The sequence below is a fragment of the Canis lupus genome, chromosome 10 (genome assembly GCF_048164855.1).
Source record: "Canis lupus baileyi chromosome 10, mCanLup2.hap1, whole genome shotgun sequence".
NCBI classification, from domain to species: Eukaryota; Metazoa; Chordata; class Mammalia; order Carnivora; family Canidae; genus Canis; species Canis lupus.
The window spans coordinates 76,003,716-76,026,884 of record NC_132847.1 but is presented as its reverse complement, the minus strand read 5'-3'; the positions used below and the strand labels follow the sequence as shown (position 1 = coordinate 76,026,884).

General features: G+C 40.2%; 2 protein-coding genes and 2 long non-coding RNA genes across 31 annotated transcripts in view; 2 read left to right on the top strand and 2 right to left on the bottom strand.

The window, feature by feature from the left end:
- The window catches only part of LOC140641972 (uncharacterized), a 30,711-nt gene extending 29,606 nt beyond the window's left edge, over positions 1-1,105 (bottom strand). For 9 of the 27 annotated variants that reach the window (XR_012038575.1, XR_012038580.1, XR_012038576.1 and 6 more), the window contains exon 1: positions 746-1,045. The gene's annotated coding sequence lies outside the window, so the exon portion shown is untranslated. Of the gene's footprint in view, positions 1-745 lie in introns of all 27 variants that reach the window. The other 18 variants (XR_012038599.1, XR_012038597.1, XR_012038589.1 and 15 more) reach the window with 9 other exon arrangements.
- Positions 26-22,413, top strand: RAB14 (RAB14, member RAS oncogene family). 2 transcript variants are annotated; one of them, XM_072842592.1, is made up of 8 exons: positions 26-120; positions 7,072-7,130; positions 8,288-8,341; positions 9,663-9,840; positions 14,064-14,130; positions 18,714-18,801; positions 19,199-19,229; positions 20,205-22,413. In XM_072842592.1, the coding sequence occupies exons 2-8, from the start codon at positions 7,079-7,081 to the stop codon at positions 20,380-20,382; spliced, it is 648 nt and encodes a 215-aa protein (XP_072698693.1). In that variant the 5' UTR covers positions 26-120; positions 7,072-7,078; the 3' UTR covers positions 20,383-22,413. The 2 variants fall into 2 exon arrangements, with proteins under 2 accessions (XP_072698693.1, XP_072698694.1); XM_072842593.1 differs by lacking the exon at positions 26-120 and adding an exon at positions 952-1,386.
- LOC140641976 (uncharacterized) lies at positions 9,850-11,027 on the top strand. Its single transcript, XR_012038602.1, has 2 exons — positions 9,850-10,146; positions 10,635-11,027. It is a non-coding gene; the product is annotated as an uncharacterized lncRNA (long non-coding RNA).
- On the bottom strand, positions 10,614-21,782 carry LOC140641975 (uncharacterized). The gene is made up of 2 exons (XR_012038601.1): positions 20,155-21,782; positions 10,614-17,680 (listed from the first exon to the last, which is right to left on the bottom strand). It is a non-coding gene; the product is annotated as an uncharacterized lncRNA (long non-coding RNA).
- Positions 22,414-23,169: the final 756 nt, after the last annotated feature.

The window sequence follows — 23,169 nt, the reverse complement described above, 5'->3', positions numbered from 1 at the left end:
CCGCCGCCCCCGGGGCCCCGGCCGCCCGCCCGCCCGCCCGCGCCGCCCGCCGCGCCCGCTTCCTCGTCCTGACGCCCCCCGCCCGCCCGGAAAGCTGCCCAGCCACCAGCAACCCCCCAGGTGAGCCGGGCCTTCCGCAGCGTCCGTCGGGCCGCGGCCGCCTGGCGCGGGGGCGGGGGGCGGGGGCGGGGGCGCCGCGGGCGGGCCGGCCGGGGGGCGGGGGCGGCGGGGGCGCGGGCGAGGGCGCGGGCGAGGGCGTGTGCGGCCGGCCGCCGCCGCCCCCGCGAGCCCGGACGTGGAGCCCCGGCCCCGGCGCCGGTCCGCGTGGGCCCGGGCACAAAGGCGGCAGCTGGAGGCCTCGCCGGCGCGGCGGGGCTCGGTGTCCTTGTCGGCGGGGCCGCGGCGGAGGGCCGGGGCGGTGAGGGCCGGGGAGGCTGAGGGCCCTGAGGGCCGGGGAGGCTGAGGGCCGCGGCTGCTGAGGGCCGGGGCGGCCCGGACGGCGCCGAGCTTGGGTGGCGTCGGCCCGCCGTGAAGGCGACAAAAAGTTGTGGGTTTTGAGCGTTTCTGGGACTGGAGGGGAGACGGCGGAGCAGGGAGCCCGTCGCCGGTGGCCCTGGCTGCCGACTGCGCCGGCTCCGCTTGGCCCGGTCGGGCCCGGGCTGGGGGCTGCGAGGTCCGCGTCCCCGTCCCCGCCCCCGGCGCCCCCCGCCGCGAGCCCCCGCGCCCTCCGGCCTCGCCGCCTCACCTGCAGGGCGGGTGTAAGGTCAGTCGTTGCTTGCAGAGGAGGGAAGGCGGTCGCGGGAGGCCGCGGGAGGCTCCTCTAAAGCCGAACGGCCCCAGATTCTTGAGGCTCAAGCGACGTCTTTCAAGTCTCTGCTTCTGACGACCCAGCCCGGGCCCGTCCCGCCGCGAGCGTCTTTACGTAACCGCAGTAGGAGAGGGCTCCGCGGGAGCGGCCTCGGCCCAGGCAGGACGCCGGAGCCCGGGACGTCTGGTGCGGCCGAGACACGCCTGCGCGCGGACGGGCTGCGCCTCGGAACTTGAGGGCGTAGCTTCCAGCGTGTGCGGGGGGGTCCCGGGAGTGTCGGGGTCGCCCCCCCCCCCCCCCCCCCCCCCCCGCCACGCTGCTTTGAGGACCGTTCCCTTCAGACATCACGTTTCATCAGTGAAACTTTGGCCGTTTCTGGCCCTCTTAGTGCTTGTAGTAAAGTAGGTGCGGGCCCCTGGCTGGTTCTTGCCCTTGAAGCACGGCTGCGGCGCCCAAGCACTTTCTTCCTAGGCTGCGGCCATGACGGCAGAACTGCCCTGCTCGTGGCACAGTAGAAACCCGGCTCTTTTTCTTGTATTAGTTGATGCAAAGATGTGACATTGACTGTCCTGCCAAGAGTGAGTTTTTTAAAGTGGAGGTCAGAATGGGTGGGCTCTTCTCCGAGGTTGCGTTACTGCTGAGACCGCGCATTCGGATTCCCCGAGCACAGCACCGGTCTACACTGTGTCCCCGGCACAGCCTGTTAGCGAGTCCGACCGCCGCTAAGTCTCCGGGAGGCGGGCGCGACGCTCCTCTTGGTCGCTCCTGCCTTGTCAAAGCCTCACGCAGACTCTGTGCTTCGCAGATGCTCAACAAGGATTTCCGTGTTGGGATCACAGTGCTTTTGGGCGCTCGGTCCAGTTCTGTGTCTATAACGAGATGTCTTACGTGTAGCAAAACCCCAAACCAAGCTTAGTAACGTTAATAATGAGGATCAGAATGTAAATCACCTGGAATCTTTGTGGGTTGTTTTTGTCCTGTGTTGTCTTGAATAAGTTATGTAAAAATTACATCGTAGCATCGTTCGTCCTAAGAAGTAGAATAAAATAGCCGTTTAATGGTTGTGAGAGGATTAGTCAGACGTAGTGCCTGAGTGAACACAGTAAAAGCCAAGGTATTAAAAAAGAAAAAATGCTGTCAATTTTCGGAGTGTGTTTTTTGAGGCCGATCATATGATTGACTTTCCCCATATTATTATGAATTTCCCCATATTATTGTAAATGTGTAAGTAATGTTGGAACTATTATGAATGGGAGTTGTTTTATTTTTGGAAAATATTTATTCTAGAGAGATTGAAGGCATGTGAGTAGGGCTGGGGCTGGGGCAGAGGGAGAGAAAATCTTCAAGCCGACTCCTGAGATGATGACCTGGGCCAAAGTCCAGAGTTGACCACTTAACTGAATGGGCCACCCAGGCGCTGCTTGTTTTTGTTGATTCTTGTTTGTTTTGTATTAGAATAGTTCTTTATCTACTTTGAATACTTTAGAATATCACCAGTGAATATAGCACATGCTTACACTGTTAATAGAGTTATATAAAGTTAATAATTTCTCCCTATCCTTTTTCTTCTCAGTCCACATACTCATTTTTCACAATTTGGTGTGTATCCTTCCATATTATCTGTATACAGGTTTGAGGGAGAGTGTGTGTATGTGTGTGTGTTTAAAAATGGGATATGCCACTGCATAAAATTCTATCAACTTTTTTTTTTCCACTTAAAAATCATGGATATATTTTTAAGTTTATTATCCATCTCTGAATGGTTTTTAAACTAGAAGCATGTTATTTCATGATACTTTAGTCATTTCCCTGTTGATAGAAGTATAGATTGTTTCCAGTTTTTTTGGTTTTGGGTTTTGTTTTGTTTGCTGTATAAGTACTGCATTAGATGCAGTTGGACCTATAACCTTATGGATTGAAGATCTTGTATCTGTAGGCTACTTCTTGGTCACAGTTGATTGGGATTATCTTTAAGATTTTAAAATATATTGTTTACTTCCCAAAAAAATGTGGCAATTCAGACTCTTGTAAGCAGAGTGTATGAAAGGTCCTTAACCTTCTCGTCTGCATGCACATTTCAAATACAGTCATTTATATATCTGTTTAATTTCACTTGGAGATGTATCTAACTATATGGAGACCATGCGACTTTATTTTGGGGGCAACAATGATTTGTCTTTAATGTGTATTTAGTAACCATGTAGATCTCTGTGTATTGGCCTGGAAATGGATCCATGATTTTGTTAAGTGAAAAACATGCAGTTTGATGCAGTAGCATACCCCATTTTAAAATATATTCCTTACCTTAAGGGTGTTTCTTGTGTTGAAGATTTAATGTTAATCTCAAAAAATCCGTTGTGAAAGGAGTATTAGGCATAGTTAATATTTAAAGGGACTACACCACAATCATCAGTGTTTGGTATGCATGCAGTAATCATTAGTCTTGACAAGAAGTTTAGTGCTAAGTTTTACATGCAGTGATAGTAAAGCCTGACCCTAAATATTTCGTGTAATTATCCTCCATTTTTCTTTGATTTTTTTTTTTTTTTTTTTTTTTAAGTTTTATTTGTTCATGAGACACACTGAAAGAGGCAGAGACACAGGCAGAGGGACAAGCAGGCTGTCAGTGGGGAGCCCTATATGGGACTCCATCCCAGGACCCCGGGATCGTGCCCTGAGCCGAAGGCAGACGCTCAACTGCTGAGCCACCCAGGCGCCCTGTTTTGGTTTTATCAGTTTACATATGTATGTATATCAGTCCACATACATATATGCTTTTAATAACCCGCCTTAGAGAAAATCATGTTCTTTGGAGTCAGGCCTGGGTTCAGATTCCAGCTCTGCCATTTACTATTTTTGTAACACAGGCCAAATTAATGAATTTCTCTAAACTTCAATTTCTTCAGTTTTTGCATGGACATAATGACTGCAGAGTTGTGAGAATTAAGTAAGAATTATATGAAGGGAAAAGTACTGATGATCATCACACGGTTTACTCTAAACAAATGTTGTTACCTTCAGAAACTTTAAGTGGATATAACTTGAATTAGTGTTATCATTCATATCTACAAATCCTGATTATATCCTCTAAATATAATTTTTTAAGACTGAAGTATTATATTAGTACCAAGTGAGAAAGATCTGTGTCCCAAAGTACCACCAAAGGGTTTCATGGTGCATCCCTTAACTATGAAGGAGGCCAGATGGTGTAGTGAATAAGAGGGGGTTCTCTGCAGTTAAAAACAGTCTTAGGTTCAGTATAAGCTTGACCACTTAGCTGTGTGACCTGGACATGTTACTTACCTGTTGAGTCTTCATCTGTAAAATGAGGATTATAGTCACTGTTTTATAAGGCCGTAGTAAGGATTAATTGAGATTGCATGTAAAATGTTTAGCACATTGCCCTGGTGTATATTAAGTACTCAATAAATGGTAACTGTAACAATTGTTTACTAGTTTGCAGGTTGTTCATCTGTATTTAATGGTGCTTATTGTCTGCAAGGAGTACTTTTTACATAAGGAAACCAGAAGCATTGAAGGAGATCTTATCTGCATATGAATTTTATTTTCATACTTTTCTAACACATGGAAAACACATTTTAATTTCACCAGTAGCTGTGCACAAGTTATGAAATATTATCAAGGTTTTTTAATTAGTGGAGATTTTAGTGTTGAATGAACTCATGTTTTCAGAGATTTGAACTAGACCGACAGTTTTTACCCCCTTTCTCCCCCCCCCTTTTTTTTTTTTTTTTGACTTTTGAGTAAAGCAAAAAGCATTCTTAGATAATAGAAAACTTTTTTCCTCTTTCAAATCTGGGTAAAAAGTACATTCCTCACCTTAACAGTGGTATGTTTCATTCATGTTCAAGAAATGATGTTGAGAAATCCTTTTTTAGGACAATACTAATTAAGCATTGGTTAATATTTAAAAGGGGCAACTCCAATATAGTTTTAATGTAAATACATAATTTTGAGTGAATGTTACCAATAAGCTGTGGGAGTATATTTAAACCTAGCTAGTATCTTAGCTTATAATAAGAGAGGGAGGACCTGTTGTGTTAGTGGCTACAGTGCTAGATATTTTCTGCCTTTCATTGTCTACTGAAATTATTAAACTTGAGTAGCTTTCCCTTTTAACTTTGCCTTTAGGGTTCATTTTTAAGAAACTTGAACCAGAAAGTTGTGTTTTGAGGTGAAGACAGGGTACTAGTATTTACTCCGAAAAAGTGATCATTGTCTTTTATTTGGGAATAGTTTATGCTAATTAATGCTTGGCAGTTTTTTAAAATGTTTTAAAATTAGTCATCTTGTAGATATTTAATAAATGCTTTTGTGGTAATTAGCAAGTACACAAATTAATACAACTAGAATTGGCTTATAATTTTATGATTAACCTTTAGAGCATTTCAAGGAGAAATTAGAATTGTTAGAGGCCTTGGTTTTAACATAATAAAATGGAAGGAAGCAAAAAGTGTGTATGGCTACAGCTTTGGGTAAGAAGAGAGAAAGGAAATGGGAAAATCAGAAGAGGAAGAGCATAAAAGAAACTAATTTTAAGGTGACTAATTCCTTTTCCTCAAGTTTGAATGGGAAAAGAGGAGCTTAAAAAAGAAGTTAAAAATTAATTATAGGGTTCTGGGAAGAATGCAGGTGAAGAACATAATAATCTTTAACATTTTTATTGTGAAAGATTATTTTTTTTCCTTGTGTTTGGGATCTGGTTTGGATATCTGGTGAATAACCCACACCAATTTTAGCCTCAGGACCAAGTTCATTCTTAAAAGTTTTGCATCCCTAGTGTCTGGGAAAAGAGAAAAAAATTATGACGGTGTTCAGAATCAGTTAATCTAACTAGAGAAACTCCCTTCCTGAACAAACTGGTTAAGGGAGTTTTCAGTGATGTTGAAGACTGATTATGAAAGTGCTACATGTCAAGCAGGAATAGGTAGCAGGGCATCCGCTTTTGTTAAATGTAATCCTTATAGTTAAGTGAGAAGATTATATTGTGTGAAGTGATTGTCTAATACTTAACTGTAATTAACAACTTTCTCTTTCCTGTTAACAATAATTCACTTGTTTTAAATAATACTTTTTTATAGGTTAAATTTTATTATATAGTAATTTTGTTAGCCTTAATAAATGAATTTCTGCAATCATATCAAATGTCTGGCTTGTATAGTGTGACAACTGGCCATGATAGAAAAAATCAGATTAAAATATTGGAAATCAAATTTTTAAAAATGGGGTCAAATCTTTATATATGTGTGAGCATGCGAGTAATTTTTATCTTAAGCTGAGAACTGGTTTGAGAATAAACGTTACTGGAAGTTATTACCAGTATTAGAATTTACCTCTTGTTTTTCTAGCACTTAGCACAGTGTCTAACACATTTAAGGCATTCATTTGGATAAACTGGGGAGTTTTTTCTTTTTTTTAAGTCATTAAAAGTAGAAAGAAATTGGAATTATTTAGGTTAAGTCCATCTGAGGGCAAAGATAGGCTGTGATCTTTCTAAACATCTTCTAATACATACACTTGAAAATTTTACAATCCTAAATTAAATTTTAGGCCATTATTTTAGCTTCTAGAGTAGTATATAGTAGGCATTTGATACATTGTTAATCTTCATATCCTTTATTGGGTTGAGCCATATGAAAGTGCAAATAACTGACTTTAAAAATGTATAAGAACAGCAGTTTCATGTGGTTTTATCTAATTCTGGCAGTAATTTGGTTTGGAAATAGTTGGTCTTTTTGGATGCTATGCTATGATTTAAAGTAGTAAAAAAAAAGTTATTTTGTGTTTTTAAGTTAGTGGTTACTTTTTAGAACACGCTGTTGTAAAATCAAAGAGTTCTGAACAAGTTGGCCATCAGTAATTCACTTCATCAGTTGACAAGGGTGGGGACTTCAAAGGGGAGAGCTGTTTATAATGATGTTTAATTCAAAGTTATAAAGATTTCCTTGTTTGAAATTTTCCAGAGTAACTTTTTTTACTGGATATTCCCTAAAGTGAAATTATGGAATTGTTCTGATATTATGGTTTCTTAGTATTTCTGTGGATAACACATGAGAATATTAATGTGCATCCACGAGAATTTTTGCATTTTATCAATTTGGAAAATGTAATTCTGATATAACTATAAACAACATTTTGTTTATAATCAGAATGCTGTGTTTTATGTCTTTAAAGTCTAACAGTGATCAGCTGGAAAACATGCATATATCCTTCTGAAGTAACACAGTTTTCTTTGTTTTTAGTGCCACCATGGCAACTGCACCATACAACTACTCTTACATCTTTAAATATATTATTATTGGTAAGTCTATTTAACTTATGCTCTTGTTCTACAAAGAAAGTTACTATATGAAATACTTATATACTAATAGTTAACATAGCATTCCAGAAGAAGTGAGTGTTGTTGTTGTTGTTTTTTTAACTGCAAAATTTAAGTTCCTTTAATAATATTTATTTTTGCGGTAACGACGTACTTGCATTGTGGCCCTGTAGTACAACGGTGGGGACTTTTTGAAGTGAAACAGATTGTTCTTGAGGTCTTTCTGAAAGCTTTGTTAATCCTGGAAATGGGACTAATTTCCTAGGAGCACGGATAACATTCCAAAAAATATTGTGAAAGCCATCAGAGCCCTGTGGATTCCAAAAATTGATAGAGCTAACATTGACTCAGAGTAGTTGTGTAATATACACAAAATATAATATCGGTGGTTATTTCAAGTAAGTTTCAAGATACTGCTCATATTAAAAGACTGTTGTTTACCCAGGTCTAGTTGTAAGAGTTCAGTTGAAAGTACACGTAATCTTTTTAGTTAATTCTTCATATTTAGAATGGTATGGTGTAATGGTGAGTTCATGTGACTATACGATAATACTTCCTTCACCAGGGGTTAAATTGCTGTAGTATAGTCAGAGAGGACATCTGTTCTCTTGTGGTTTTCATATAGTGCACATGCTCTTCTTTTGTGGAATCGTATAAGAAATATAAGGAATATGAGAAGAGATGGGATCTAGTCAGATTTCCCAAACTTAACTGTTTTTGCTTGTTATATGCTGCCCTGTGTGTGTTATTCCCAGAATTCTTTTGCTTTTATGCATGGATTAAGGGAAAAAACAATACAAAATTTTTCAACAGCTCAAAGTAAGGAGTGCTCCTCTTAAAAGTTTCTTTTTTAAAAAGCACCTCCTAGCTGATATGTTATTTACTAACATAATTTATAACTTAATTGTCCCTGCTAGGTTGGCAATAGTCCATTTGTACATCACCCTGAAAAGTGACCTATAGCATCGTTCAGACTCATTTTATATATATATATATATATATATATGAAATAAAACTTTTCAAGTGTCCCAGAAATTTGTGATGTGATATGGTAGGGGGTATAGCAATCTTTGCATATAATTATGAGTATAAAATTGAGAAATGTAATTGCTGCTTGAAACTTTTTCTTTTTTTAACAGGGGACATGGGAGTAGGAAAATCTTGCTTACTTCATCAATTTACAGAAAAAAAATGTAAGTTTAATATATAGGTAAAATAATATATAAATTAAACTTACATTCACTTTCCTACTTTTTATTTATTTTTTTTCTAGTATACAGACTTTCCTACCTTTTAAAAAGTAACATTTTCAGTATAAACAAATGGGTGTATTGGTAGAATGAAATATTTAAATATAAGTTTTGTTTTTAGTGAGTGAAATTTTTTTAAATAGGTGCATATAAAATGAAATACACCTGTATGTATAGAGTATTAATTTATGTACCGTATATAATTTGAGTTGTTTAGGTTTTTTTTTTATAGTGGTAGAAAATTTTAAAAAATGTATATTGTAATGTTAAATTTAAATAATCTTTTTTCTAAGTCTCCATTATAGAAATTATTAATTTGCTGCATGTATCATTTATTTATTAACTAAATAATAATAGATTAGAAAATATTTAAATGAAATTCTTTCTGTATCCAGTACTGGTTGATTAATATTTGAAGTACAACTCTGTTTTGGATGGTAAGGGAAGAGACCATCTCATCTTATTTTTTGTAACTGATAGGCTAAATATAGTTGAAATTGTTTCCATATAGTTGAAGTTATTTTTATGGCTTTTTTTTTTTTTTCTTCTTAATGTAAATTTTATGAAGTCTCTAGCAGTCTGCATACTTGTACCAGAGAATAGTGGGTTTAAGGTTTTCAGTGGCTGAATTATAAGGAAAGGACTAATAAACTTGTCCTATTGGATTGGACATATGTAACTTGCCAATATGTAATTGTAAGTATATATTAAATGTGTTTTTGTTTGAGATACTGATAATATTTACCAGGATAAAAATTTGACAACTTGTAGAGTCTTTATTTTTTATTTTTTTTTTATATTTTTTAGAGTCTTTATTGAATGGTTTGTTATATGTAATAATTGTCAGAAGTCTAAATAGCATAATGTTGGTGTTAGGAAGAGCTTACCAAAATATTTTTAATTAGCAGATTATTTTAGGCCAGGGGTCAGCAAACAATAGCACGTGGGTCAAATCCAGTTACTGCCTATTTTTGAAAATAAAGTTTTATTAGAACACAACCATGTTTATTTTACTTACTGTCTTTGGCTGCTTTTGTGCTTCAGTAGCACTGTTGAGTAGTTGTGGCAGACCTCTGGCCTACAAAACTTAAATATTTATTATTTGGTCCCTTACAGAAGGTTGCTGACCCCTGTTCTAATCCAGTCAGATTTCTTGGATTTCTGAGTTTTCGCTTTTTTCAGTGCTAGTTTTAGTTTATTTATAGCCTACAAGCATTAAGTCATTTAATTATCCAGTGGATCTTATTTCTTTTTTCTCTAACAGTTATGGCTGATTGTCCTCACACGATTGGTGTTGAATTTGGTACAAGAATAATTGAAGTTAGTGGCCAGAAAATCAAACTGCAGATTTGGGATACAGCAGGGCAGGAGAGGTTTAGGGCTGTTACACGAAGCTACTACAGAGGAGCTGCGGGAGCGCTTATGGTGTATGATATCACTAGGTAAGAGATTAATAGTTTTTCAAACTTCATACTTGAGAAAAGAAATCTTTTCTTTTGTGTTTTTTGTGGGGTTTTTTGTGTTTTTTTTTTTTTTAATTAGGCATTCTTTAGTTTGTGATTATGTGATTATAAATGAGCTCATTTTGGTTTTATGGTTTCTTCTCTGCATTGTTGTGTAAGACTCCATGTAACATGTTGATTTCCTTTTCTGAAAGTGGATATGGCTGAAGAAAAACTTTAGGAGGTGCTGGTGGAGCTAATAGAAGAATACTATTCTGAAAAGCAGCATCAGTTCAATTATTTGAGGTGAAATAATATTTTATACCAAACTTTGCTCTTTTCACGTCAGTAGAAAGCACGCAAGCCTTGAGGAGTCACTCTATTCAGGCTCTGGTGTTAAAGTTGACATCTTTTCAAAATAAGGTCAGGGAAGGAATTAAGTAGTTTTGCTAATCCAACGTTGGTAGATTATAAAAAGTTCTTATGCTTGCATCCAAAGGTGTTTAAGGTATTCATTTACTTAAATTCTTTTTCTAAAATGGATTGATATGGTTTATATACTTCATGTAGTAAGATTAAATTTATTTCAGCTTGGCTATTTCTGGAAACTAAAAGCACTTGATACAAAGTAACAAAACTGGACCATAAATATTTGGCTTCAGAACACAGGGGAAATGGTGCCACTTCATTAAATGGTGCTAAGCTAGAAAATGAATTGGATCACCTTTCATACTAATGCAGAGTGCCAGTTTATAGTGGTGTGACTCTTGTCTTTTTTTTTTTTTTTTCTAAAGATTTTATTTATGTATTCATGAGAGACACACAGAGAGAGGAGAGGCAGAGACACAGGCAGAGGGAGAAGCAGGGTCCATGCAGGGAGCCCGATGCGGGACTCGATCCCAGGACTCCAGGATCACGCCCTGAGCCGAAGGCAGATACTCAACCGCTGAGCCACCCAGGAGTCCCTCTTGTCTTACTTTTTGGGGGGGAGGTAGGAATAGGTGAGTGGGACCAAATGATAATTAGACTTTCAAGTGTATTACCTTTTGGGAAATGCTTTATACTGTTTCCTCTTCAGGAGTCACGATACAGTGTACTCATTAACATATTAGTTCTGAGTAGTTCTTCCTGAGAAGTTCTGCAGTAGAAATTTTTTTTTTAATATTTTTATTTATTTATCCATGAGAGACACGGAGAGAAAGAGAGAGAGGCAGAGACACAGGCAGAGGGAGAAGCAGGCTCCATGCCGGGAGCCGGACGTGGGACTCCATTCCAGGTGTCTCCAGGATCAGGCCCTGGGCTGAAAGGTGGCACTAAACCACAGAGCCACTCAGGCTGCCCAGTAGAAAAATTCTTTAACTTGGTTTAGTTTGGTGTTTCCTAAGCTTATTTTATTGAGGAACACCTTGGGAAATGTGGACTTAGAATAACAATAGTGGCTGATTGTAATTATACTGCTTTTGAGGTTCATTGCGTTTCAGAATTGGGCGATCTCAGGGCAAAACAGACTGAAATAGCCTTAATCCTCTTCTCTCTAGCCTGGCAACTTGTAACATGATAAGTAAATAGTTTTGTGGGAAGAATATTAAAGAACCTGTCCGTCTCTATAGGACATACTAATGAGGGATGCATTCCCGAAGACTTTGCATAATTAAAAACCCTGTTATTATTAAATATAAATGTGGCGGTATGTACTTAAGAATGTATCAAAATGTACTTTGTTTTGCTTTGTGCAAGTGTGCTTGTGTTCTTCCCCACCCCTATCTTTGCTAATAATATAATTGGTATGTAACAGTGTGGAAGTTTAAGGTCTACAGTGTGAGGATTTGATGTATGTATATAGTTTGCTTTTAAACATAGCTTTTAAGCATAGTAAATACTTTTGGTAAAATTTGTGTCTGGGTCATCGGAAGTACTTCTGGTGGAAACAACACAAATGTCTATCAACTAAGGAATAAACAAACGGGTGTATTGGTAGAATGAAATATAATTTGACCGTTAAAGAAACCGATAAATGCTATAAAGTGGATGAATCTTGAAAACATTTTGCTAAGTGAAAGAAGCCAGATATAAAAGGCCACATGTTGTATGATTCCATTCACATGGAGTATCCAGAATAGGCCAATTCATGGAGACAGAAAGTGGATTGCCAGGGGGTGAAGAGTGAGTGCTAATGGGTACAGAGTTTCTTTTGGGGTTGATAAAAATGTTCTAGAATTAGAAACTGGTGATCATTGCACAGCTTTAGGATATATACCAAAAATAGCTACATTGTATACTTTAAAAGGATGAGCTTTTATTGTATGTTTATCATATCCCAGTAAAAATATTACTGAAAAAAAGTACTTCAGGCTTTAGACATGCTTTATTAATATATTTCATAGTGACGTTGATGTTGCCTCCATGACACTGATTTTTTGCTTTTTTCTCTATTCCTTGACATTTTGCAAAGTTGAAAGTTCTGCTTTAATAATATTTTTATTTTTAGCATTACATATAATTGTTACAGGATACTTCCTAAATTGACAGCATAGTTTATCGTGGCAGTTTGGCTATAGCAGTTGTTTGGTGTGTCATTTAACATCCTTGGAAAGTCAGGGATGTTTTTGCACCTTTTTTTTTTTTTTTAGCACTATTACCACTAATTAATGAATATTGGGATGCCACTGTATTTATAGATTTGACATAATGGTGAATTTTAGGTTAATAGAACAATTACTAGAAGTATTAGAAGAGGTTATGGACACATGTAAATAATATAGTTTATGTGATCTTGATACTTAAAAGGATGCGTAGATTTTTCTGTTTACCAAAGTGGTGGCAGTTTGTAAATCACTCTTGATGCCAGCTTTGACATTTTAAAACGTATCAAAATCAGTATAAATATTTTTGGATTTGTGCTATTTAAGTTTTTGTGCACAGAGTAGGATAAATATATCGTGTAAAAGCAAGGTAGGCCAGTACTACAAATATTGAACAGTAAAGTGATACGGCTTGTGCTTTTTAAAAATATTTGACCATTAGAAGATTTTACTTAGAAAATTTTGAAATATTGGGGAAATGTTGCTTTTATTTATTTGACCTTTTTTTTTTTTTTTTTTTTTTTTTTACAGTTAGGTGGTGATTTGTGTGTAACATAGTTTAGCACAGTAAAAAGAGAATCTTACAACTTCTTTTCGGTTCCCCCTGGGAAAGGATTGTTTGGAATATCCAACTTTATATGGGTACTGGCAGCTGTAGTTCATGGAGTATATTCACAAGGCTAAATTTGAAACAATTTGAGGACACTATGTGCGTAAAGGGTTCAGGGCCTGGCTCTGAAATTATTCAAGTCTTTGTGGGCTTCTGTTTCCTCACCTGTTAAATGAGTAAGATGGATTAGTGTTCTGTGATTGTATATAAATCAGACATTTTTAACTTTCAAAAATTTTATTTGACCCCTTTGGTGAAGTCTTATAAATATTAATATTCTGCTATCTATAAGATTGTAAAATATTTGGATTTGCTTGCTCTCTTTGGGCCTATTTGACTGCTGCAAATGAGCCTGTGAGTTTCTAAACTCTTGCTTGGAGAAAGTGGAGAAATACGGTAGTCTGAATCCCAGAATGATTTAGTAGCTGGTAAATAAGAGTACAAAGTTAGAATAAACTCACTCTAATATCTGGGGGCTTGAATTTCCAGTCAGATAAAGTGCCTTTTTCAAGCCAGTTTTTGTTGTCATAGTTAACTTTCTCTTGGAAGAAAGGTCTGTAGTCAGGTGACCGTCTTAGTTTCTAATTTGAAGAAAACAGATGCAAACATGTTTGCCATTGAACATATCATTTGTTAAACATTTTGGTATTTTTTCTCCCATTTTGTGATTGAAAATATAAATGATTTACACATAATCTTAGTTTTTACTTCAGATGGGAAATTCTGAGTTCAGAATTGTTTCTGTTAATTTTTTGTTGTTGTTCCTCGCCTCCTTATTGGTCTGTTCAGGAATGTGCTTTTAAATGTAAACAGTTTACTTCTGATACGTGATTAGCAAAGCTGTTGGATGTTGATTTATTTATTTAAAACAAATAATAGATTTGGCTAGATTTTTAGAAAGTTATGTTTTTACATTCCACAGGTTTTGATGAAAAGTGACTATTACACATATTTATTTGAAGTTTATTTTTTAAAAAATTGAAATGGCAGTTGTATGTAGTAGTCACAAATGTAAACTTTAATTTTTGCAGAAGAAGTACGTATAACCACTTAAGCAGTTGGTTGACAGACGCAAGGAATCTCACCAATCCAAATACGGTAAGTTGAATAAAATCTATTATACAGAAAATTTTAAGATCTATGCTAATCCCAAACGGAGTCAATTGCTAGTAGGATTTTTGTATATGAGTACTGAGAATGGGAGAATATTTAATTTTTAGAGTAATTGAAGAGAAGCTAACTTTTTTTTTCAATACAATTACCCCAGGTTTTGCATCTTATCTTCGGTTTTTGTCCGTGTTTATGGTTAAAAAAAAAAAAAAAAAATTAGGAATGAGGTGGTGATTTTATGTCAGGTGGAGACCATGAAATCTGAAATAATCAGTTTAAAAGGGATCTGCATTTGTTTCATAAAACATTAACCATTAGAAGAAAAACTGGGCAAAGTATAGAGATCTCTATTTCATGACAGCTGCTTGTGAATCTACAATTATCTCAATAAAATTTCAGTGAAAAATAGAGTTCTGCCTGCTTAAAAAAATTAGTCTTTTAATTAAAATTTTTTTCTTTTTAACAAAAAAAATCAACTATACTTCAGTAAATAATTAAAAATAGATTTGGAAAGTAACCATTACTGTGCTATATTTTCAAATTGCAAATTTTAAAAGATTTTTTTTTAATGAAAAGAAAAATTAGCTTCTTAGCCAGACTGAGAAGATATTGAGGTTTTAAAAGCCAGCTACCATGGTGGAGTCTCAGTATCCAAAGATAATGTGGGTCCTTGGCCCACAGCATGTTAATGGCCTAGTAAGGAGATAGCTGTGTGTATACAAATAACTGTGCTGAGAAGCAGAGTGAAATAGGAGTTAGAAATAGAGCAACTGGTGTGTGTGCGCAGCTGGAAGTGCCCAGGATAAGCAGCGCCGTCTGGAGAAACCAGCTTTGCAGGAAAAGTGGTGTTTGAGCTGGGACTGTGGAGGTGAGCACGATTTTAGTAGATGCTAAAGGGGGCATTCCGGGAATAAGTGAGGAAAGTCACTGAGCTGTGACTGACCAAGGCCTGTGGCTCACTTAGCTTTTGTACTTCACCATCTAGCAGAGGTCTGATTGAATAAATAGGTAACCAGTGGCAAGATTGGCTTTTATCAGGGAACAGCAATAAATTGTACTAAAAGTTAACATGATTTGCCTCCCCCCCCTTTTTTTTTTTAAAGATTTTATTTATTCATGAGAGACACACACAGACACACACACACACACACAGAGGCAGAGACACAGGCAGAGGGAGAAGCAGGCTCCATGCAAGGAGCCCGATGTGGGACTCGATCCCGGGTCTCCAGGATCACGCCCTGGGCTGAAGGTGGCTCTAAACCACTGAGCCACCCAGGCTGCCCTGATTTACCCTTTTGGGGGGGGGGGGGTAAAGGTTTGTTTATTTTAGAAAGCTTGTGAGTGGGAGAGAGGGAGAGGGAGAGAGGATCCTTAAGCAGGCTCCCTGCTGAGTGTGGATTTGACTTCGGCTCAGTCCCATGACCCCTAAGATCACGACCTGAGTCAAAATCCAGAATCGAAAAAAAAAAAAAAAAAAAAAAAAAAAAAACAAATCCAGAATCAGCCACTTAACCGACCCAGACACCCAGGTGTGCCCCAACATGATTTATAAAGCCAGGGACTGTGCCTGCAACCTATCCTGGCTTCATACCCATTATCCCCTTAAACCCACGGTAGGTATACGGTCAACTATAGATAAATGTTCATAGCAGCTTTATTTACGGTAGCCAAAAATTGGAAACAACCTAGATGGTCAGCAGTAGGTGAATGATTAAACAGTCTGATACATTCATAATATAAAAAACACTCCTCAGCTTTATAAAGAAATGAAATGATACATACGGCAATTTAGATGGGTCTCAGGGGCATTGTGCTGAGTGAAAAAGTTATACTTACGAGATGACTTACTGTAGGATTCCATTTATAAAACATTCTCAAAAAGACAAAACTATAGAGGAGTTAGCATTGTTGCCAGGGGGTTAGCAAGTGGGGGTGAAGGGTATGAGTGGTGTACCCTGAGCACAGCACAGAGCATTCTTTCTAGTGATGGAACAGTTCTGTATCCTGATTGTGGGGATTCAAACCTGTACCTGAAATAAAATTGCATGGAACTGTACACACACACACAGGTGTACAACTGGTGAGATCTGAGTAAGGACATAAATTGCACCCCTCAGTTTGCAGGGTTTGAGCCTGTGATACATTGCTATTAGGAGGCTCGGTAACGGGTGTACAGAAGCTGTCCTCTTGTCTGTGATTCTATAGTTCTCTCAAGAAATCTGTTAAAAAGAAACAAAACTCACTGTAGAGGGTGCTCAGAGGAATATGACGACAAATCATCCGTATCCTTCCTGCCTCACTTATGCCTCTTTGACTTTTACCAGATCTTCAGAAGAAACTGTTAGGGCGGGAGAACCTTGCCCTTCAGGATTCTTCTGGCTTGTCTAAGAAATAAATTGACAGTTGTTACAAGTTTCTGGAGATGGAGTCCACCCCCTCTTCTGGTACTGAGAGGGAAATGCCCTTACAGTTGGGGATTTTTCTTGTAAATGTAGATGTCTCTTGAAGCATAACTTTTGGGTTTCCAGAGCTTCACTTGTGTCTGCTGCTTCTTAAAAACAAGTCAGTTTAAAATAATCAGTAATTCCAAAGAGGTATATCTGGGGATGGATAAATTTGCTCCCCTACAGAAGAAAATCTCTTCAAGTCCAGCTCAAGTATTATATTTCCTATAACATAGCCTTCAGTTTCTGTGTATAAGTTACATACTTCCCCATGTTGGTGGTGGTATATTTTGTACCTCCGTCTGGTTAGCGCACGCACCACTTTTATGTCTGCCTTCAGAATGATGGGAATCACCGCTTGGAAATTCTTAAGGAATTTGGAGAGGAGGCAGTGTTTCCATTCAGCAAATGTTTAAACTTCTTTAAAAAAAAATACCTTTTACGAACAGCTTTGTTGAGATCTGATTAACATAATTTACTCATTTAAAGTGTGCAGTTCAGGGGTGCTTGGGTGGCTCAGTCAGTTAAGCCTGACTTAAGTCAGCCTTCAGCTCGGGGTCCTGGGATGAGGCCCCACATCTGGGGTCTGCTTCTCCCTCACTCTCTCTCTGTGCTCTCCCTCTCTCTCAAATAAAGCTTTAAAAAAATGTGCAGTTCAATGTTATTTTTTTAAAATTTATTATGAAGTATAGTTGACATACAAAACATTTCTTGTTTTGAGTACTTGTCTTATGGTGGCCCTGTACTAGGCCATTGTGACTTTTTCAGTGTTGATTTAAGAAACAAACTGATTTCCTTTTTAAAGTGTTTTTTTGTTTTGTTTTGTTTTGTTTTACCTTCTTCTTTAAAAGACTAGCAGACTCCATGTAAAAGCCTCTTCCCCTCCTCAGTGGGCCCTTGTCCACATTGAGGAATGCTCACGTTCGTTACACTGCAAGAACACTAGGTGTTCTTGCTCAGGGTTTTTACATTCAGATACAATGGACATTGGACATCATTTTTGGAAACAGGTGGGCCCAGGGGCTGTAGTTTCAACATGAGAAAAATTAATGGTGGAAATCACTTTTGGTTGAAACCATCCTGGATTACCACATCTGTTTGGAAGGGAAAGGAGTCAAATAAGTTTATATATAGACAGAGACAGTTTATCCCTAAATCCCTCCCCCCCCCCCTCCGGCCCCTGAAATCACCATAAAGATCAAAAAGCTGTTTCTTCAAGGCTGTGAACTTTTTTCTTCAAACTTTGCAGAGCTGCCTTTAACTTTGGCCTAACTTCACTTACATAAATGATTCCCAAGTGAGTGTCGTTGTGTGTGATATTTTGCTTTGGATCTGAACTCCCTGCATATGTGCCCCCTACCCCCTCCTCCCACCACCACTTCCCCACGGAACAGACGCTTGTTTTCAGTTGCTACAAGCTTAGTGCTGCGAGGGCTAGTGGAGAGGAGGACAGAATTTGAAGGTCACAGTTGGGGGTTTCTGCCTGGGTTCTGATGTCCTCCTACCACCTGCTCACTGACCTTCGACAAGGCCCTTTGTCTTATTTGAGCACTACTTGCCTTACCTGGAGGAGCTGAACTGGTAGTTTGACTTTCTGAGGGTCCTAGAGACTCTGGGGGAAAACCATGAGCCTCCTGTTCTTGGTTACAGCATCCTCTGCTTAATTTCATGGATCCTCCGATCCCCTGGAGCTTGTCCACGGACCCTCTGTGATCTTACTCAAATCAGAACCTTTGGCCTGGACCAGGGGTTGCTTATGGGCTGTATTGTTTTTGGATGGCTTGCAAACTAAGAATGGATTTTACATTTTTAAAAAGTCATTAAAAAAAAAAAAAAGGATATGCAGAGACCCCATTTGGGCCCACAGACCTGAAATACACACTTTTGGCCTTTTACAGAGTTTGTCAACCCATGGCCTACATAATTGCTGACCTCTCTCCTAATAGGATGGACTTCATGATTCTCATCTCTCTCTGCTGGGTGATTGCTGATACTTGGTTTCCTTTTAGGCCCATGGAGCTGGGTTTTTTTTTTGTTTGTCAAAAATTTTGGGGTTTCAGAATTTTTATGGTTGATTTTAAATGGTTGCTTTTATTTTAAGATGTCTTTCTCTTGGTCACAAATTAGGTAATAATTCTCATAGGAAATAAAGCAGATTTGGAGGCACAGAGAGATGTCACATATGAAGAAGCCAAACAGTTTGCTGAAGAAAATGGTGGGTTTAAGACTTTTAATGGCTTTTTTGGGGTCACACCTAGAATGTCTAAGGAAAGGTGGGATTTTGGTACTGTAGATTATTTGACACTTTTAATGCCAACTACTTCAATCTCAAGAATGAGGAAACAAAATGTGTGTCTATTTGACGGTCCTTCGTGTTGGGGGGTAGTGCACGTATTTAATGACAAACATAAGGGCCCCTCCTTGCCTCCCACCCTCCTCTCAAACTAACGTTAATGTTCTGTAAAATGCTGTGATAGGAGTACTGATAGGTGATGGGAAATTCTTATTCAGATGTTATTGAAGAAAATGCCCTTGTGAATTAATGTGAAATGTCTTTTTTTTTTTTTTTTTATGTGAAATGTCTTAATCATAGTCTGAATTTTAATTTTTAGGCTTATTGTTCCTTGAAGCAAGTGCAAAAACGTAAGTATGGCTAAAATTAATCATTTTCGGTTACATTCAAACTTCTCAAAGTAGAACCAGACCCAGACATGTGGAAAATGAATAATAATATGTAAATGTGTAATGTGTATGGTGGGAAAAACAGTAAGCAGGCTTCCCTTTGCTTCCTGTTTAAAAGTAGTATTTTTTGCTACTTCACCTAAAAGATTGTACCCTGATTGTGCCGCCGGCCCCCCCCCCCCCCCCAATTCAGGTTAATAAATGAAATTGTGTTAGCATTTCAAAAGTGTTTGACTTTCACAACTGTGGTTGAGTTTGGCATCCTGGACTCCAGCTTGGTAAATCTGTTTATTTAATACTTCTGATTAAAAAGTGTGGCTTAAGGAAACAATGTCTAAGAAAAATCAGAAGCATAATTAATGTTTTCTAATCGTTATTCCATGTCCATTGTTGAACCCAGGACTCCCATCAGAGTTCATTTATTAAGCCAAGAATTCCTTGCCATGGTGAGAAGCTAGCCCCTTTTTGTTTAGCTTCATCCCTGTTGTTAGTACTCAGAGACCCGAAGTGGGAACGTGGCCGAGCACGACTGTATCGGCATCACGTGATAAGAACAGCGTAGTCGATGCCTGGCTCGTCAAACCATACAAATCTGGAACCTCGTTCCTATTTGGAGTCCCTTCCTATTCTTACAAAATGGCCTGTCTTCACTGTCATCATAAGTTAATGTAAAGCATTGTAATGATTAGAACACATCCGGTTATCCAAATGGGGTTTGTAGAAACGGCTCTTAGCACCGCGTTTATATGCTCTCCACAGAAAATATTTCCCTGTGTTGTTCTCTTAGCTCAGCCTTGGTAATCTCTTATTAGATGACAGTGGCTAAGTTGAAGACATCATGGCAGTTGACGAAAGGTTAGCAAAAGGTCAGTGTACAATGTCTTACCTTTTGTGGAAAGCTGTGATTCTCGAATAAAGTTGTCCCTTGCCTCGTAGGGGGGAGAATGTAGAAGATGCTTTCCTGGAGGCTGCCAAGAAGATCTATCAGAACATTCAGGACGGAAGCCTGGATCTGAATGCCGCCGAGTCTGGCGTACAACACAAACCTTCAGCCCCACAGGGAGGCCGGCTAACCAGCGAACCCCAACCCCAGAGAGAAGGCTGTGGCTGCTAGTGACCTCTTTGCCGTCGCTCCCATTTGACCTTTCACCTCTGTCTGTTGGAAGCAGTTCTTTTTACTGCCTCATTGTCTTCTGTACATCTTACTGGGTTTAATTAAAAAAAAAAAAAAGAAAAAAACAACTCTGTTGTAAAAACAGTTTAACACAATACTAAACTGCTAAACAACTAGATGTAATCAGGTTATCAAAGGCAAGTAGAGTAATAAATCTCTCCTGCATGGTAAATCTAGACTTTTTTTCCCCTTGATTGTCCTCGTGATAGGTATGTCACCAGTACATGATTCACACTGAGCACTGATGCTGGACTTCAATGATTTTTATCCTTCCCTCTTTTTGGCAAGGCTTCGTCTTACCGTCTGGTTTAAGTTGAGGGTATCTTGAGCCTTTCTCCCCATCTTTACTGTTCGAGTATGTCTGTTGTAACCGATACGTTTATTGCTGTGAAACGACTCCCGATAGAGAATGGTTCTATAACTGCTTTCGTTGTTTCCGTTGGATACGTTCTCCTGTTGTGTGGGTGGCATTTTTCTCGTGGAGGTTTGCTTCTGTCTCAGCCTTGCGCAGGGAAAATATCCACTTCTCTTTTCTCTTGTGCTTAATTAATAGCTTTATCCCTTTTTTTTTTACACCATTTTATCCTTTTCTCTTTAGCAGAAAGTAAATATGTATAAAATTTGAAGGAACCGAACTAACAATACATTCTGTGTATATTATTTTAATGAAGAAAATAAATTGATTACTGGCATTGGAACAGTATAAAATACCAGTTTGTACAGTATGACCTGTATGTGACCATGTTACTCCCTCCGTTTCACACAAGGAAATAGACGCGACTGCAGTTCGCAAGTCCTCCCGGCCCTGCGCCTGGGGACGGGTGCTGGGGAGACCTCCTAGCGCGAGAGGATTAACACTAGCAGATTCTGTTCCACCCTTGCACTGTGGCTTACCTGCTGATTTTCTTAACTGTTCTTGTGCAATCGACAATGTGCTAACCTGCTTTTCTCTTTGTAAACATTTTGCATTACAGGCTGCATTTCTTGCCTTACTGTATAGAAAAAGAAAAAAGGCTGGGTTTCTTATTGCACATTTTAAGCTTTTATACCTTTATCTTCTTGGAATGGTGAGATTGTGTACCGGACAGTCAGAACCGCAGGTCTGCTGTTAAGGGATTTTAAATTGTGCATTTTTAACACTACAGTGAAATGACTGGAGACCTCCCTTGCGTTGTTCGTATGAGGGGCTGTTTTATGTCCTGTTGGCATAAATCGTTTTGTAAAAGGGAAAGTGCTTCTGCCGGTGTTTCGGTGCTCGCGGCGGGAAGGATTCTGTATCTCAAGGGAAGCGGGACAGCCGACCTGTTTACTAAGTTTTTTGCATCTTTGGGTTGATGCCTGATCGAGCTTACGGTTCAGGTGGAGAACTGAGCTTGTCTGAAGTAGGAGGTAAACCCCGGTATGTTCTACGGACTCACTCAGCTCCGCTGCTGTGTTTAAAATACACATTTTAAATCCCTATTTACAGACACTAAAGTAAAATAAAAAATACGGCTTTCTGGGTTGTAAACATGTGGTAGTACTGGAGTGTTGTATAGTCCATGTTAAATAAAAGCCAAAACTGGAATGTGCAGAAAATAGGATCTGGTTAATTTGTGGACTCATCTTTATTTTTGTCTTTGTTTAACTTTTTTAAAAACGAGATTCCTGGAGTAGGTCGGTATATTCTGTTAAAGAGTCACAGTGACCCATTTTGCTTCTTACCCTGTTGCTTCACAAGGGACTTGCCCGGGGACCATGACCTGCTGCTGTGTTCACGGCCGCCGCCCCACCGGGACGCCAGGTAGCAATCACAGCCGAGGACGGCGCTCGTTGAGGTGCAATACCCGACTCCCAAAGTTAGTCACGGTGGGTCTTCGTTGTTCTTGTGACAGGATCTATCCAGACTGCTGTACTCTTCATTTGATGTAACAAGATGCTATTAATCTAAATATTTGTAAATAAAGTACCTGTATCTAGATTAAGGTAAAACGGTTTGTGTTATTTCCTGAACGGCGGGCGCTCCTCCCGCTTCAGGCCCACAGTGTGGCAGGAGCGGCCCGTCCCGGGTCTCGCAGAAACGTCTTCCTTGTCCTATGCGGAGGGGTCTGTGGAGGGGTCTGCGCACCGGCCGTGGCCGCGGCCTCTGCGAGGAGTCCCGTCCCCGCCCCCCCGCCCCCGCCCCGTGTTCGCTCGCGACCGCGGCCGGGCCCGAGGCTGACCTCCCCGACTGCTACTCGCGCGTGGAACACCCGGCGGGGAGGGGCGGTCTCAGTGTGGGCCGCGGTAACGCGCCCTGGGGGCCTTTCCTGGTGCTGGGGACGCTCCCGTCGCACCGGCCGGGGGGTGGTCCGTGTCCCTCGGGACTGCAGGCGGCCCCACGGGGTCACGGCCCCTCGTCCAGTCCGGCCCCGAGGCATGAGAGGGTACCGCACGCTCGCTCCGCACCGGGCACGGCGGCTGCGAAGTGTGCGGAGCGCAAGACCCCGGGGCCGGTTTTATTTCCGAAATAGACGCCTCCTAGGACCTCCTGTGTGCGCGCGGATTCTGTCACTTCCGTTGCCTCGCGTGTAACCCGTTCACCCCGATGCTGACGGCCCAGGCCTGGGAAGCCCGGCGGGAGCAGGAGCCCGAGCCCCCCCGGGGGTGGGTAGTAGGAAGGGGGGGGAGGGGAAGAGGGGGGAGGGGGCCGCGCGGACCGCCCGTGGCTGCCCATGGCCGGGGGAGGATCCTGCCACGCGGTCTTTC

Excerpts from the sequence above, each read along its gene's own strand:
- RAB14 (XM_072842592.1), top strand. The coding sequence starts at position 7,079 with ATGGCAACTGCACCATACAACTACTCTTACATCTTTAAATATATTATT. Across the intron at positions 7,131-8,287 it reads CTTTAAATATATTATTATTG|GGGACATGGGAGTAGGAAAA; the intron begins GTAAGTCTATTT and ends TTTTTTTAACAG. Across the intron at positions 8,342-9,662 it reads TCAATTTACAGAAAAAAAAT|TTATGGCTGATTGTCCTCAC; the intron begins GTAAGTTTAATA and ends TTTCTCTAACAG.